General features: G+C 42.9%; 2 protein-coding genes across 2 annotated transcripts in view; one reads left to right on the top strand and one right to left on the bottom strand.

The window, feature by feature from the left end:
- The window catches only part of CRNKL1 (crooked neck pre-mRNA splicing factor 1), a 22359-nt gene extending 14820 nt beyond the window's left edge, over positions 1–7539 (top strand). The window contains exons 13-14 of the mRNA XM_049868788.1: positions 359–607; positions 1581–7539. Coding sequence (XP_049724745.1) covers positions 359–607; positions 1581–1748 — 417 coding nt within the window. The 3' untranslated portion in view covers positions 1749–7539. The remainder of the gene's footprint in view (positions 1–358; positions 608–1580) is intronic.
- Positions 4852–17346, bottom strand: NAA20 (N-alpha-acetyltransferase 20, NatB catalytic subunit). The gene is made up of 6 exons (XM_049868791.1): positions 17240–17346; positions 13199–13223; positions 10477–10567; positions 9668–9803; positions 5025–5170; positions 4852–4937 (listed from the first exon to the last, which is right to left on the bottom strand). Exons 1-6 carry the CDS (start codon positions 17290–17292, stop codon positions 4852–4854), a joined length of 537 nt encoding a protein of 178 aa, XP_049724748.1. The 5' UTR covers positions 17293–17346.

Below are 17346 nucleotides of genomic sequence, written 5' to 3'. Positions count from 1 at the left end.
ATGAAAATACTGTATTTCTGTATTTTTTTTTAATTAATTTAAAATAACTTCTTTTAAACTTGAGAAGCTGTGAGTCTCAGAGGACTTCGGATATTAAGATTACACGAGGTCAGTGTTTATACTTCTTATAAGTTGGATATCACGTGATTGGGGGGGTGGGAGATAAACTCTCGTCAGAATTTTAAGACTATTTCAGATATCTCTAAATAGAAACTGTTCGTATGTTTTATGGAATACTAGATATGAACACATTAGTGTGTTCAGATGTCATTAACTAGAAATTAGCTTTATTATTACTAAATTATTAACTTCTGGATGACATAGCTAATTTGATTCTATAATAACTTTGTTTTCCAAGGTATGGATCAGTTTTGCTCAGTTTGAGTTGTCGTCAGGGAAAGAAGGAAGTTTGGCTAAGTGCAGACAAATTTATGAAGAGGCTAACAAAACCATGCGAAACTGTGAAGAGAAGGAGGAGAGACTCATGTTGCTGGAATCTTGGCGAAGCTTTGAAGATGAGTTTGGAACCATATCTGATAAGGAGAGAGTGGACAAACTCATGCCAGAGAAAGTCAAGAAGAGGAGAAAGGTCCAGGCTGATGATGGGGTAAGAACTAAGCCCCCGGAGCTGTTACTCTCACGGCAAATGACTAGAAAACACACCTGACTTGGAAATTGTACTTTTAAGTGGCATATGTACAATCTTAGGATGAGAGCAGACAGCCTGGAGTAGGAGACAGTTTCCATCTGGTTACAACAGACACAGTGGGGCATATAGTCCAGCCAGAGTTGGGGAGCGGGAGGGGGCTGGTGATTGATTTCTGAAACTAGGCAAAGTGTAGTAACGTTAAGCAGGAAGTCAGGGTGCTGTGAAAGGAAACGGAACTTTCAGTAGGAGCCAGGACCCAGAAGGCTTTGTAGGCCATATCAGGAAGGTTGGTGGGAGTCATGGAAGGCTTTCACACACAAAGTGGCATTACTGGCTCATCTTTTGGCGACATCTCTGCCATCTCCTACCGGCGGACCAGAGGGGCTTCTATTGGAGACAAGCAGACCAGTCAGAGGCTGTTGTAAACGAGGCCGGCGATGAGAGGCTGGAGGCAGGGCAGGGCCTCAGGGAGAGAGTGTTTGGGAGGTGGAGTGAATGGAGGCGGGCTGTGAGGGCAGGAAGTCCGAACGGTAACATACAGGTTTATGGCTTTGGCTACCAGGTAAATACTAGGTACACCTTAAAAAGTCATTTAAAATTGTAACCAGAAGACTGCAAGGTGGAGTTGTAGGCAGGCACTGAATAGCTGCTGCTTGGTCGACTGACTCCAGGAGGAACTATGCTTTATTAGATTTCTACAGTTTTCTCAGTGAGCTATAATTGCAAATACCAATCTGACAGTTACATTTTCCCTCCCAGTCTTTCAGGTTCAGCCCTTGTTCTTTCTGTGAACTTCGATATTGTTTTTAAAATGAAGAAAAGTTGAATTTGAACTCTTTTGAGCTTCCCAGTGAAAATTCCCTCTGTTTTAACCAAAATGTGGGTGTTTCAGCCACATGTAGCGTATCTTTTAATTGCTTTTTTTCTGTAGTCTGATGCAGGCTGGGAAGAATACTACGACTACATCTTTCCAGAAGATGCCGCTAACCAGCCCAACCTCAAGCTCCTGGCTATGGCCAAACTCTGGAAGAAGCAGCAACAGGAGAAGGAGGCCACTGAGCAAGACCCAGATAAGGACGTTGATGAGAGTGAATCCTGACTTTTTTTTCATATTGATAAATACTTTGTTTTTATAAATTAATATTTTGGAACTCCTGTGACTCCTGTAAGTTTCTGTATATTCCACCAGTAACGAATCTGCTGGTGTCTTTTACAGCTACGTTTTGAATTATTTTTAAAATACTCTTGGCTTAGAGTTAGGGGTAAAGTTAGGGTAGGGGGTTTTTAATTGCTGGTTTCTTTATCTGACTGATGCCACGCTTTCCTCACGCGTTTGTCCGTGGCTTGCATTAGGAAGTCCAGTTAACACTTAGCATCTGTTTTAAATGGATTCCAAAATATTTGAAAGGTCTTTTTCTAGAAGTTTTCAGGTTACATTCTGCACTGACTTTGAAGGTGTAGTTTTCCCGTGCTTGTATTCTTCACTAAGATGTTTTTTATGCATTCACCTCAAATCTGTAACTTTTGCAATCTTCAGAGTCAGACTTGAGCTCAGTACCCAGCTCTGCCACTCAGTAATATGTAATTCTTTATTTTCCATTTCGTCATTCGTAAAACGGGGCTAATAATTTGCCAACTCATTTTATAAATTAGAAACCTACCTGGCACATAGTAGGTGCAGTAAATGTTCATTCCCAGCCACTTTCTTATATGCGTTAATCCCTTTTAGAATTGAGTGTGCTCAGATGAACCTCTCAATATCCTTACCTTCTTAATAGTGGGCAGGAGTAGTAAGTGCTTTTTAAAACATTACTTGAAAAAGTCTCTGTGACTGTATTTCTGAACAAGGCTTTTTTTCATCAAGAACATTTTAGTTGAAGTCATTATGCTCTAATCCATTTCCCAAACTGGCAGACCTTTGTAATGGTTTTTTAAAGGACAGTAACAAGCTTGCTCTGAGAAATGATGTCTCATCTTCAGATGAGTTTGAGGAACCCTGGACTAAGGGCTGAACCTTGTTTTTCGAGTCCCTTTATAGTTGGGCTTTCAGGAGCCTTTGATGTGCTCCTGTTCATTACGAATCTCTAGGAAGGATACTGCCATATTGTTTCCCAGATTTAATGGAATTGTTTACTGAAGAGAACCAATAAACCACTCCCAGTTTGCCACAGTAGAAAATGTGCTTGTCACACCTGATACATTAAACTTACCCTTGGTTTAGAGAATGTGTAAAAACACGTAAGATAACCGTTAAATAACGAAACTTAAAGTAACAAAAGAATGATAGATTTGCTGATACCTGTGCTCACATCCTCAAGCAAAAAATATTTGCCTAGATTAACTGATCCGAGGTGCTTTCTTTCTGCCTGGCCTGTTATCTTTCAAGCACGTTTTTCTTGTTTTGCTCGCTGCCCACACTAAACTAGCACTTTGTCTTCAAGATTGCTTTTTACACAAAGAACCAGTAATGAGCCAATTTATTGTTAAACTTGCAAATTTATTATTCACCCAAGGGAATAAAAGCTAGTCAATAATGTTACTAAATTGTAACTTAAAAATAAGATAGTGTTTGAGGGCAGGATAAAAGAGAACTGCTATAGAGTTGCTATGAGTCGGAATCGACTCAACGGCACTGGGTTTGGTTTTTTTATTAGGATAAAAGGCAAATCTGTGCTCACTGGACAAATGTCTGCCACAAGGTGTCAGCTTGGCTCTAACTGCTGAGTAACCCCCATTGCCCAGTGCCATCAAGCTGATTCCAACTCACAGAGACCCTACAGGACAGAGAACTGCCCCGTAGAGTTTCCGAGGAGTGCTTCGTGGATTCGAACTGCCGACCTTTTGGTTAGTAGCTGTTAACCATTACACCACGAGGGTTTCCAGTACAGTCTACTGTAATTTTAATGTCCTTTGAGTAAATCAAGGGGTGAAATGAAAGCAGGTCAAAATGCTAATGTAAGTGACTAGTCATGGAGTTTTTCTAGAATTATCTGTTATGTTGCATGTATGCATAAGAAAAAATTACTTCTCAAGTACTCAATGTAAACTCCTAACACTTTGTGACAAGTGCCAGTGTGAAACACATGAAGGAAATATTCTCTCACGGGAGAACAAAAAGGATTCATTTCTCTCTGACCCTAAACTCTACCAAAGTAAGTCCTTTCAAAAGTAAAAGCTTTTTCATAAAAATCATTCCTCATGGCTTTTTCTCTAGCTGTTCTTTTCACTCTCTGGGTATTTTCAGATGTTACAGGTGATGAAAATACATGGTGGGCCTGTGATCTAGTTGTACGGCTTTTCTATAGGAATTATGTTCTTTTTCCCCTTAAAAAAAAAATCTCAGCCTCTTTATATTCAGAAAGGAAAGACTTACTTAAGCAATGTATTGTCAGAAGCGACCAAGGATCAGGGACTGTGGGGTAAGAAGGAAGCTTAGGTATGCCGGGCTGTGATCCAGGTGTGCATAAAATCATGTAAAATGCAGTCAGGAAGAGAAATAACACATCCTAAATGATTACTTTTCTCAATTCTGATTCAGTTTTATAAATGACCAACAAACTTCCATAAAACATTTGTAGGATCAACAGTGTATTTTATTATACATCTTAGATTTATACATTTCATATATGCTTTTAAAGCTTCAATTAACAAACAGCTGAATACAAAATAAAAAATACATAGGAAGCAGTGGTTCTCAGGCATGGAGATTAGGAGGAAATCGGAGCGAGTTTTTCCCTAGCATTTAGTGATGATTACGAACCGTGACAGTGGAATGTCTCCTGACCTAGCTGCCTTTCTGACTGAATTTTATTACAGTGAACAGCTTTGTTGTTGTTGTAAGCCATCAAGTTGACTCCGACTCCCTGGCGACCCACTAGGTCAGAGTAGAACTGCCCTGTAGGGCATCCTAGGCTGTAATCTTTCAGGAGCAGGTCACCAGGTCTTTTCTCCCATGGAGCTGCTGTTGGGTTTGAACCACCGACCTTTCGGTTAGTAGCTGAACCCTTAACCATTGTACCACCACGGCTCCTTTAAATAGCTTTTGTAGGTATGATATTGCATAAATTTATAACCTGTATTTTCTTGACGTCTTCAAGACCTAAACGATTATTTTTCTCCTAATAGAGCTCCAAGATCATCCAATGAAAATAATATTGTCCATAAACTCTCTGGAGCATCTGCCTAAGAACCACTGCCCATGGTTATTCAATGTCTTCAGGCCTCACAGGATGAGGTAATGGTATGATGGATTTCTTCTCTGTGTCCCTGGAGAGTGCTTTCCTCATGTCTGTTAGGAAACAAAAGTTAATATAAGTACCGAAATATAAAAACATTTTATGTAAAACTCTTAAGTGTATAGGTAAAACTACGATACCATAAGCATCCTCGTCAGGCTCCCCGTTGCTGGCTGAATAGTACTCTATGACCGTCCTGTAGACACTGTAGCCCAACTGCTTGTACATGTTGACTGCAACCTGGTTAGATACTCTTACAAAGAGGTCAACAAAAAAGCCACCCTTTCTTTAAAAACAAACAAAAAGGAAAATGTTACAATGTGAGAAACCCTAGAAAACAGATGCATACATGTTAGAATACTTTGTCTTGACCACTCCTAAAATGATAGTAATAGGACCTTACATCTGATTACGCCATGTATCAATTTTTATTAGGATTTATGGTAATCATTTTGTAGTATAAAAAGATGACTTTCTGTGTGCATACTAATAGTGTAAAGCTACAGGTTTTCTCAGAAGATAAGCCCCAAAAAAACATTTTTCTTTAACCACAGTTCTACACCCTGGCTTAAATTACTGCATACTTCGTCATAGTAACTGATGTGCTCATTTTACAAATTAGTCATAGCATACGGTTTTCACTCATACGTATAAACCTATTCCACAATGAAGATTATGAAGCATGACCCTATGTGGCCATGACCCAGGTATAGCTACGGAACATTGGTCGAAGCCCTGAGGCCCCTCCATCAGTGACATTTCCTTGCTCATCCAGAAGTCTCTATACCCTCAATCTTGTGATGACAATCTCCTTGCTTTTTGCTATAGATTTAGCACCTACTTTCTCCTGTTCATGGACTTTATATAGTGGAATCTAACTTTACGTTCTCTTTTGTAATTTGCCTGTCGGTCAGTATTGTGCGATTCAGCCTCCTGTGTAGCTGCAGCTTGTTCATCTCCACCGCTTGTTGCGCATTCCACCGCGTGACTGCACCAGTTGTCCGTGGTCCTACTGATAAGCGTTTCCAGTTTTCACTATTACAAACTACACTGCTGTCAGTGTTCCCGTTGTGTCTCACGGTGCAACATTTAAGGCCAGCAGCTAGAAGTGTCGTTACTGTTCAAGTATACACATCTTCAGCATCTATTAGACGATGCCAAAGTGCTTCCAACCAGACTGTACCAACCACACTCCCGCAGACGTGGGTTGAGTTCCATTCCCATAGTACCAGGGCTTGTTGTATCAAGCATTTATTATTTTTGCCAACCTTAGAGTGTAATGGTATCTCGGCCTTACAGTATGATGGTGTTCAATTTGCACTTCTGATTTCTAACAAGCCTTGAATACCTTTTTGTGTTTACCAGCCATTTGGATTTCTCCTTGTGTATAGTCTGTACAGGTCTTTCACTCTTTTTTTTTTTTTTTCCAGTTGTAGGTCTCTATGTATTCTGGACATTGAACAGTGTTCAATGTTTTGCCAGTATCTTCTAATTTTTGGCTTATTATCCCTATGGTATCTTTTCATGAACAAACTTCCTTAACATCAATGAAGTTGAATGTATGAACCTCTCCTTTACAGTTCACGCTTTTTTGGCTTGTTTAAGAAATTCTTCTCTACCCTGTGGTCATGGAGATACTCTCTACTGTCTTCTAAGGGTTTTTTAGTTTTGCTTTTCATGTCTAGGTTTTTTATGTCTGGTAAGGTAGTAATCTGGAAAAATATTTTCCCACGTGGCTATCCTATCGTCCCATCACCTTTCACACCACTGATCCGCAGTGTCTCCTCTCAGGTATGTCAGGCAGGAATCCACGGGAATCCACGTGTGCCTGGAGCTGTTCCTCCAAGTCTGTGTATGGTCTAGACAACTATCCCAGCCCTGATACACAGTCTTACCACAGTCCGATGGCTGGAGGAGCAGACCCACCCATTGTTATTCCTCAAGAAAACCTTGTCTCTTTTTGGCTCTCTGGATTCCTCTGTACATTTTAGAATCACCTTATCAAGTTGTACAAAAATACTTAGAGATTTTGACTTGATGACATTGCATCTATGGATCACTCTGGGGAGAATTACGAGCTTTACAGAACCAAGCACTATCACCTATGGACATAGTTTCTCTCTCCACTTAGGAAGGTCATCTTTAACGTCTCTCAGTAAAAATTTATCAACCTGAGAGGTCTTGTACAGCTTTTGTCAAAGCACTTGGTATTTCTCAAGGTCACTGCAGATGGCATCTTTTTCTGAATCTTATTTGTATACCGAAATGTAACAGATTTTTATACTAATTTTATATCCAACTTAACTTTTATTCCAAACATTTGTAGATTCAGTGGATTTTCAATTTGTACAATCATATCTGTGAAAAATGTTTTGTTTTTATTTTCTCAATCCTCCTGTCGTTGTTTTTTTGCTTTAATAGTGTCTAGGATTTCAGTAAATTATTAAAGAGGGGCGGACTGCACCCACTATGCTTGTCCCTGATTTCAGGGGAAGAGCATCCAGTGCATCACCACAGAACTCGGTGTCGCCTGCAGGTGTTTGCAGACGCTGTTTTCATGTTAGAAAGTTCTCCCCTCCTGTCTCCTAGTTTGCTAGCAGCTTTGTTGCTGTTTTCCACTAATAAATACCGGATTTTATGAAAGCTTTTCATCAATTCTTGTGTTTTTACTTTGGAACTATGTCATTGGGTACATAAATTCTGACTTGTTATACCTTCCTGATGAGTTACATCTTTTATCAATATGCAATAACCCTTTTTTACTCTGGTAATTGCTGCCTTGAGCTATAACATGATAATTATTCCAGTTTTTCTCCTCCTCGTTTGGAAATTATATACTATTTTAAGTGTATACGTTTTAAAACATGCATATGTATGTATGTACATGTATACACATACACACAAGGATCACTTACAGCTTAGCAACTATTATAAAATGAAAGTTAGATAACAAAAAGGACGGGAGCTTAGTCGTTTTCTACTCAGAGATAATCTATCTTATAAATATATTACATTGTATGTACAAGCTAGTTAGAACCCGCCTCCTCACGCTTGTCCACCATACGATAATGCCACATACTTTTTCTTGTTTTAATAAGGTATGCCATTAATGTGTGTAAACTGTAATCTCGCTAAAAAAATTTTCCCGTTCCTTATTAGGTCTAAGGTGAATTTTTAAAATTATTACAGACTAGAGTTGACTTTTTTTTTCTGCTCTCTTGTCTGAATGACCTCAAATTCCTCTTGCCCCCACCCTGGCTCAGAGTGTTTGCCGGGCCACTATTCTTCAAAACTTACCTTTATTAAATCCATTAATTAAGTAGAAGTGAGGCCTCAAAAGCCCCTCTCAGCAACTACTGGCCACTTATGCATTTGGAGATGAGAAAGAAATGGCAGCCTGACAACTGATTAAACTTACATTTCATCCCTCCTAGTACAGGAGCTGGAAAGGGAGTCTCCTTTTAATGAGGGTGCCTACCAGCTGGTGTCAAACCAGTTACAACTCATGGCCGTCCACGAGTGTCAGACGGGAGCTCCGCGTGCCTGGGGCGGGAGCTGGGCTCCGCGTGCCCGGGGGCGGGAGCTGGGCTCCGCGTGCGTCGGACGGGAGCTGGGCTCCGCGTGCCCGGGGGCGGGAGCTGGGCTCCGCGTGCCCGGGGGCGGGAGCTGGGCTCCGCATGCGTCGGACGGGAGCTGGGCTCCGCGTGCCTGGGGCGGGAGCTGGGCTCCGCGTGCCCGGGGGCGGGAGCTGGGCTCCACAGGGTTTTCAGTGGCTGATTTTTTGGAAGTAGAGCACCATGCTTTTCTTCGGAGGCACCTCTGGGTGGGCTTGAACCTCCAACCTTTTGCTTAGCGGCCAAGCACATTAACTGTTTGTACCACCCCAAGGGCTACATAATGAGGGTGTTTGATATATAAAAATGCCATAACATTGGCAGTTCTCATACTGTCCACTGAGGCACCCCAGAGTACCCCCACAAACTGAGAGGCACCACAGGGTATTTTAGATTTTCAGGGAAAAAAACACAGTGAAACCGGACTGGCAGATTACTAGGTTGAGGCAGTTCACAAATTCAAAGTTAGATTCTGCTATATTTCTTTTTGATGGCATGATACCTTTCTGAAGCTGGGTTTTTAACAATTGCTGTGATTAAAAAAAAAAAAAAAAAAAACAAATAAAAACGTGAAGTGGGAATGCAGGTGGTGGTGTTGAATCTGTTTCCAGGATTTGAGGAGTCATTCAGTGCCCACGTGCACACATATCCCATTAGCAGGCAAACATAGTTATTTAAGAATGAAATAAAAATATTGTTTCTTTCCATATTTTTTTTCCCAAACAGCTATTAGGTTGTTAAGCCATAAGTAAATACTGACTAAGCGGTTAGAACATAACTGCTTAAGCTGAACTGTTAGATATTTCTTTGGGGCTAGAAACACTTTGAAGGAATTACTGAGACACTAAGGGCAACGTAAACAGAATCTGGGTACATCTGCATGGTGGCAAGAACACTTCAAAAAAAACACCTCGAAGGCTGGTCTTAGATTCCACTGGGTACCCAGGTTATGACCTACAGCAGGTCACTCAACAGTCTGCCTTGATTTTCCTCAGTGGCAAAGTGGGGACAATAATACTGCTCTCAATTGTGAGGACTGGAGGCTGAAAATGAAATTCCTGCAAACTTTAAAGCACAAGAGAAATTCAGCCTGAAGGGGGAAAAAACTTGAGATGTTCACCAAGAGAAAAATGGAAATGGTTAGGTTTATTTGAAAAGCAGGCTCTCACCTTTCTGAAATCTCCTCTAACAGCTCCATAAGTTTAGCAGCCAAACCAAGGCGTCGGAATTCCGGGGCGACAGACAGAGCCGTGACGTGCCCGTGCCACTCCTCCCTTGCCACCGAACCTTCTGCTTTCCCCATAACTGCCGACGACAATTTGCATTCAGTAATTAAACACACCTGATTTAGGCAAAATCTGTAACTGCTGTTGGGACATTTTTATTACAAAGGAAACAAATGGCAAAGCTTTGATTTTTAAGTACTATCTGAGGTCATCTGGCTAAGGATTAGTGCTTTTATTTGAATTTCACTTTCAATGTAATGTTAAATCTAATTCTAGAATCAGAATTAGAAAAAGTTTTAAAAAGGGATGATATACTACAAACTAATTTTCAACAAAGAACAAGCATATGTATATTTTTAAAATACAGATTTTATGTGTGTGTATGTGTCCATATAACTGCAACAACCTGTAGCTCAAATTCGTGGTTAGTGTTAACAGTAATTCAATGCCTACAAATAAAGGTATTAACGTGTACCAAATACGTCATGTAGAATTTAACAAATACAGAATGAGAGATCTGAAAAGACAGACACCATGACCGTGTGGCTAACTGGCGTGCCTCCTGGGCCTAGCACAGTGGCGAAAACCGAGATGACGTCAGTAGGTTGTTCAGTAATTGAAAATTCAGGCAAGGAGATTCTAGGCACCATGATTGTACTTCCAAGTCCACAATCTAAAACAATCAGGATGAAAACCTATGGATTAAAACCGCAACTACCTACCCGCAAAAGTACCAGTGGTGTCATACTTACTGTAACCCATTAGCTCTCCACCAGGTGCCTCTGCCACAATGAAGTACTCTGGCCAGTGGGCGAGGTACTGTAAGTAAAAAGGAATCCCATACTAGAGTCACGTTAAGGAGTGTGGGAAGTAATGGACAGTAAGAAGTTCCCTTTAGAAAGTCTATTTGTGACTTTATCCTCAGTTCTGTGTATTTCTATAATCATAGAATTACATGGCATATTTAGGTTACCCTGATTTTTAAGAAACTCCCTGAACATATAACCTCAAATGTGGAATGGAGCCAGCACCACATAAAGCAGAAAACCAGGGCTCCACAGTTCTGTAACGTTTCACTCCTGATCACACTGTCTAAATCTTGGCATAGCGCTTAACTATCACCTGACATTTCTACCTGTTCACTGTCTCCTCTGTCAGAATGGGAGCAGCAGGGATCTCTAGTCTGTTGGCTCTATCCCTAGTGCCTAGAACAGTGCCTGAAACGTAGGAGGTGCTTGGTACATTTATGTTTCCATAATTACAAGGGAAAACTGCAAATTAAGAACTAATGGCCAGTTTCTACCTGGGCTTCAGCGATAGACTGTGAAAATAACTTTTAGACTTAAGTACTTCAAGAAGCAACTTAACCAGTGTTTTCCCTCCAGTGATTTAAATTCTCCACTTCTGTTGGTGCAAATACAGAAACTCATTTACAGAGTCAAACATGTTAAGCGGGAATGCCTGAAAAATTTGCTCATTGCTTAACTCTTCCACCCTAGGCGCCTGTACTATAGACATAGGCGTCTTCTCAGTGGGAGAGGGGATTGCAGATTTATGAGGGGATGCTAATACTCATACATAAAGCAAATTCCTGGAAAAAACCTACTTAGCGTTAAACTCTTCAAACTCTCCTCTGAAGGACAGCTGCTATCTTGCGTACTCCTCAAACATAACCCTTAAAATGGCAGGCCAGCCCATCTTCCTGCCACCCAGCTACTGACATACAATATAACCACTAGGAGCAGACAGGTGACTTTCAAATATGGGTCCACATGGATTACGAGACTTTTTCTGTGAAATTTAGATGTAACTGGAAGCATGCTATATAAATTGATTTGTATCCTGATATTTTTAACTTACTACATGGGTGAAAATTTTTGTCGTTCATAGTTCTTCAAAAACCTTTTTAAAATACTAACGAAAACTAGAGTTTTTTTTTTTTCTTTTTGCTTTTTCTACTCAACTTCATTTCTAACAAGTAGCCATGCTGTTGCCTAGACCTGTAATTAATTTTTACTGCTGTATAGTATTCCACTATGTGAATGAATAAACAAGTTAAATATCCTGTCTCCTGATAATGGGCATCTGAGCCATTCCAATTTCTCAAAATTTTTAAATCCTTCAGGAATACAGCATAATTTATTTTGTTATTGCTGTGTATGAATGTCACTCCAAATCCCCTGTAATAAATACTTTTATGATGATATTACTCAGGGGTCAGCAAACTTTTTCTGTTAAGGTGCCAGATAGTAAATATTTTAGCCTCTGTGAGCCATGTGGTTTTTGTCAAACTACTCAATGTACAAAAGGCACAGACAATATGTAAATTAACTGGCATGGCTATGTTCCAATAACATTTTATAAAAACAGGCTGTAGTTTGCCAACTGATATGACTGCCTCCATTTCTGATTATTTTTGGATTCCAGGAAGTGGAATTACTCAGAAAGATCACAGCAGTTTATACTCTCACCGGCTATTTATGGGAATATTCTCACCCTTGCCAGCATTGAGTTTCAATCATTTTTATTAATTCTTGATAATATGATAGGTAAGATATGGCATCTCATTTTGGTTTCAATTCACGTGTGTTGTAACCATGAGAATAAACTCTCATTAGCCTTCTCTATGCCCTCTTTTGTTAAATTATCAGTTAACAGACCCCTCCTATCTACCTGCAATGGACATGGAGCTTAAATCCAACTGTTTTAAGCTGCTGAAATGTAGGGGTTGTGTGTCAGTGCGTCATAGCCTAGAGTACCCAACTTCACACATCTTGGCCCACTTTTCTATTGGGGAGCATGAGAAACTGCTAGTTGTTACTCCAAATCCTTTCTTTGCTTTAGTAACGATCCCCAGTTTTCAGCTGGGCACATTCTTGGGCAGGTGTTGCATGATACAGGTGCCAGTCAGTGAGCCACAGGAGTGCTGCAGGGTACTTCCCGAAGGTGCCCTTGAAAGGAAGGACACTCCCTCCTCCCCTCTGCAGATCCTGAGGCCAGGAGCATGGTTGTGATGCCTGGTGCTATGGCAGTCATCTGGGAAAGGAAGACAAAAGCTACCCTGGGAATGGCAGAGTGGCTGATCTGCCAGGAGCCCAGTCAGCTGGTGACTTCAGGGAACCACCACCTGCCCTGGACTGCTCATCTCCAGACTTGGTTTACAGCAGAGAGAAATGACCCATCCTGCTGAAGTCACCGTGCTTTCTGTTGTGTGCAGCCATACTCACGACAGAAGAGCAAGGTGGGAAGGGGGGCCGAATGTTAAAGGTTTATGTGAAGTCTATATAGTAACAGTGTGTCAAAGAGATTAAGAAAACTCTTGCTCCCAGTTATTTTTGAATTGCTTTCAATGTTGCTTGTGATATTGCCTGACCTGTAAATTTTTAAAGTTGTGAGTAATTGTCTTTTTCTTTGGTTTTCACCATTTCTTTTATTCTTAGAAAGTCTTCATTTAACTTTTTAAAGAAAGGATACAGTTTCTGTAAGCGGATCCAAGTTACTGAAAGAAATAAGGGAAATGTCAATTAGTAAGCAGAGTTTACAAACGTAGGTTTAAATAGCCCATTAAAACTAAAAGGAAAACAACACATGCCAAATCCACAACCTTAAGACCAACTTTAGGGCGAAAGAAAATGGTTTAAATAAGGGCCAGCTGAGCCGTTACAATGACTATAAAGGTATCTGTATGTTTTCATCTAACTGCTGCTGCTTTCCAAGTTTTTTGTATAGTTACTGAATCTACATCAAAATCTTTCATCTTCTAAAGGGCAGTAAATTGTTAATGCAATGGGAACGATTAGGTGTGCATGGCAGAAGAACAAGGTAGGCCACGCGGGCCCTCCCCACTGTCTCTGGGCCTTCCCTGACAAGTTTTTCTTCCCCTCTTCAGTCCTCTAAGCATGGGCACTCTCGCCGCTCAGCCTTTGTTCCACCCTACATGCTGCTTTTTTTTACATTCCAGCCTGCCCTTCCCCGCTACCCTATTCCTACGCTTTAATTCTGTCTTCTCAGAGGAAGCCTCCCCAAACGGGCTCTGACACTATGCTTCCAACTGCTGTGGAGCTGCCGCACCAGCATCCCCATCGCCAGCACCCCCCCAGTCAGTGTTAACACGGACCTCCTCTTCCATCCCCAGTCAGCTCTCCCCTTCACCTTCCTATCCAGGGAACAGGCTTGAAGCCAGCTACCTTCAACTCTTCTCCCTCACGTGGACCCCATTTCCTCTTCCCACACTCACGTGAATTCTTTAACGATGCCTGACACTCGATGCCTGACACTCACTACGTTTCTCCAGCCCAGAAGTTCTTAAACTTTTCCATTTCAGAACCCATTTACACTCTTAAAAATTATTGAGGACCCCAAAAAGCTTTTGTTTGTGGGCTATAGCTATCAATATTTAAAATTTCTGAACATTCATTCAAAAGTAAACCTATTACATAAAAAAAAAACCTATTACATGTTAACATATATAACTTTTTTTTTTTTTTTTAACAAAAGTTACTATATTTTCCAAAACAAAAAAATTTACTGGCGAGAGTGGCACTGTTTTATCAATCTCTTTAATGGCTGGCTTAATAGAGGACAGTGGGATTCTCACATCTGCTTCTAGAGTCAATCTGTTGCAAGATCACACATCTAGAAAACTCCAGTATATACTTGTGAGAGAATGTGTGTGAAAAGACAAAAAAAATTATCTTAGGATTATCATGAAAATAGCTTTAACCTCAGAGTCCTCGAAACAAACGTGGGGACCCCCTAGATGCCCAGGCCACACATGGAGAAGTGTACTTAAGTCCAGTGTGGGGGATTCCTCTCACACTTCTTGATGACTGTTTTTTATTCTCTCAGCTCTCCAACAGGCCTCCGTGCCCCACCCCCCCGCCCCCAATTGATCTCAGCAGCTTCCTACGTCACAGAAAATACAACAGTAAGAAGAAAGCTTCACCAAGGTCCCACAAACCCACAGAAACCATGGATGGAGTGCTGATGAGTAGATGGCACCCATCACTACCTAGAACCCTGCTCCTGCAGTTCTCGCTCGGCTGGAAGAAGTACACAGATATGCTGTACACTTAGCCAGCAAACCTCTCGACAGTTTCCCACTCCCTCTTCACGTGGCTTCCAAGCCCCACCATCCTGGCTTTCCTTCCACGCACTACGCCAGTCTCGTTTACTGGCTTCTCCAGGTCTCTGAGCTCTAATGCATGCGTGTCATGGGATGCCATCCTTGAGCTGTTTTCTACCTACACTCACTGCATCACTGATATCCCCTAGCCTTGTGGTTTCACATACCGTCTATATGGTGTGGATCCCCAATTTCTATCTTCAGCCCAGACCTGAACTTGACACGCCCATGTCCAGCTGCCTATCTGACCTCTCCACCTGAGTGTCTTAAGTGCACTTGGCAGAGAAGCCCAGGTCCTCACAAGGCCAAGGACGGCCTCTCTAAGACCCAGCCCCAGTAACACTGACTTCCCATGCCTAGACTCCCACACTTGCTCTACTCCAGCCACACTGGCCTTCTCCCTGGATCTGAAACAGGTCCCTCTGCCCTCTGCCTGGAAGCTCCCCTACCCCAGATCCACATCCCACTCCCTCACTTCCCCTGGATCTTTCTTTTCAATGGCATCTGTCCTGAACACCCTCTCTGCAGCTGAATCCCCACTTGCTTCCTATTTTCCTTCCTTGCTTTTTTTTTTTTGCTTTGTATTTAACATTCAATCCTACATGTTATATTTACCTATTTCCCCCCTAAAATGTAAGTTACATGGAGGCACCAGTTTTTGTCAGTTTTGTTCAATGCTGTATCCCCAGCACAAGCATATAGCAGACACTCAAATATCTTTCCAAGAATAAATAAAAGATGTGTTAATTGCAATGTTTCTATATCCACTGCATCTTTCCATCCCTACTGCAACACCCCAATCCAGTGATTCTCAGAATTTTCTACCAAAGTGCCCTCATTAGGAAGAGAGAATTAGGAGAAAACTGGCATATTCAGAAGAGGACTTTTAACAAACCAAATGGTTCTTTAAAATCTAACGTTTTATCAGAAATGTTCGTGTATATTTTCCTTCTACTCCATTCACCTTCATATAAGTGTTGTCCCTTCCTAGGCCATCAAGAGGCTTTGCCTTGTCTGTTCTTGAAGCTTTAAGGTGCCCTGTCACCTCCCAGGCTGCACCTCCCAAACCCAAACCTTTGTCAAGTCGTCATCTCTGGGGCACTGCCAAGGCCCCTAGGTGACTCACTGCCCTGTTCTACCTCTTCTAATCACCTCACATCCCCAGTGATGCTGCTGCTGCTGCTGCTGGTCAGGGCCCCTCCTTTTGAGAACCACAGCTCTAGAGCCAATGGCCTTGGATGGGACTCCCCACTGCACCCAGGCCCACCTCAGGCTCTATCACCTGTACCTTAGTTTACTCAGCCATAGCTCACAGGCTGTGGGGATTCAGTGGGTTATTCTGTGGGAGACTGAGAACAGTGGCAGACTCCTGTGTTAACTATGCTGCTTTGACCAGGGCAGGCCCAGCAGGTTATTCTCCTCACAGGAGCAAATCTAAATTCCTCAACAATGGAGCCAAAGTTCAGCTTCTCTCTGACTACTCAGTTACAAAAACCTCCCCACTATATCCACCTTGGAGCTCTGGTGGCACACTGGTTAAGGGATTGGCTGTTATTAAAGGTTGGCAGTTGGAATCCACAAGCTGCTCCTTGGAAACCCTATGGGGCAGACCCACTCCATCCTATAGGTTCTCTGAGTCGGAACCGACCCCACAGCAGCAGCTTTTTTAATACCCAAGTTGATCTCCTCTGTGGTCTGACCACCCCGCCCACTTCTCCCCTCCACACCCTCTCCCTGTTCTCTGGCCGGCTTATCAACTTTATGCCTCCTCGAAGCCGCCTCCCTCTGTGAAGTTTCCCTGGCCGCCCATTCTAACCCTGCCATCTCAACGACCGGGTCCTCAGTTTTCACATACTACCCTGCGCTCTTCCAAAGTGGAGCCGGGACTGACAGACGATGGGACAGGCAGATACGTGATGAAGCCAACGCAGCAAAAGGTTAACTGTGGGATCCAGGTGATGTGTCTACAGGCGTTCGCAGTAAAACTTCTGCCCCAACGTTCAGAAGTTTTCCTTTTCTTTAGGAAAGAAAAAGGTAGCTGCACGTTACAGGTCCTGCCTGACAGCGCTGTGCGCACGGAGAAGGGCGTCTGCCTGGGAGCGGAGCTGCAGGAGCACGTGACAGACAGCCCCCGAGGGCGGCAGCCGCGGCCGGGCTGCGGGGACCGCAGTGTCAGCAGGCGGCCCTGCGCCAGCCGAACCCCGGGGACCCGCCGCACGGCCCACGCTCCGCGCCGGACACCCCGGCCTCCGCCCAGCTCGGCCGCGCTCACGGCCAGGAGGCGGCAGGGAGGGCCCCGCGGGCCCGCAGGGGCGCACGGGAGACGCCGCAGGCCCCGGGACCGGAAAGGCCGGCCGGCACGCCGCGACCGCTCGGGGCGCCTCACTCACATGTTGTTGAAGCGGAACAGGTCGTCGCACGTGAAGGCTCGGAGCGTGGTCATCGCGCCGCCGCGGAAGTCGGCTCGCCGCGCCCCCGCCCCGCCGGAAGTGGCCCC

Source organism: Elephas maximus, chromosome 25 (assembly GCF_024166365.1).
Source record: "Elephas maximus indicus isolate mEleMax1 chromosome 25, mEleMax1 primary haplotype, whole genome shotgun sequence".
Lineage (NCBI taxonomy): Eukaryota > Metazoa > Chordata > Mammalia > Proboscidea > Elephantidae > Elephas > Elephas maximus.
This window is presented reverse-complemented; position numbering and strand designations above follow the sequence as displayed.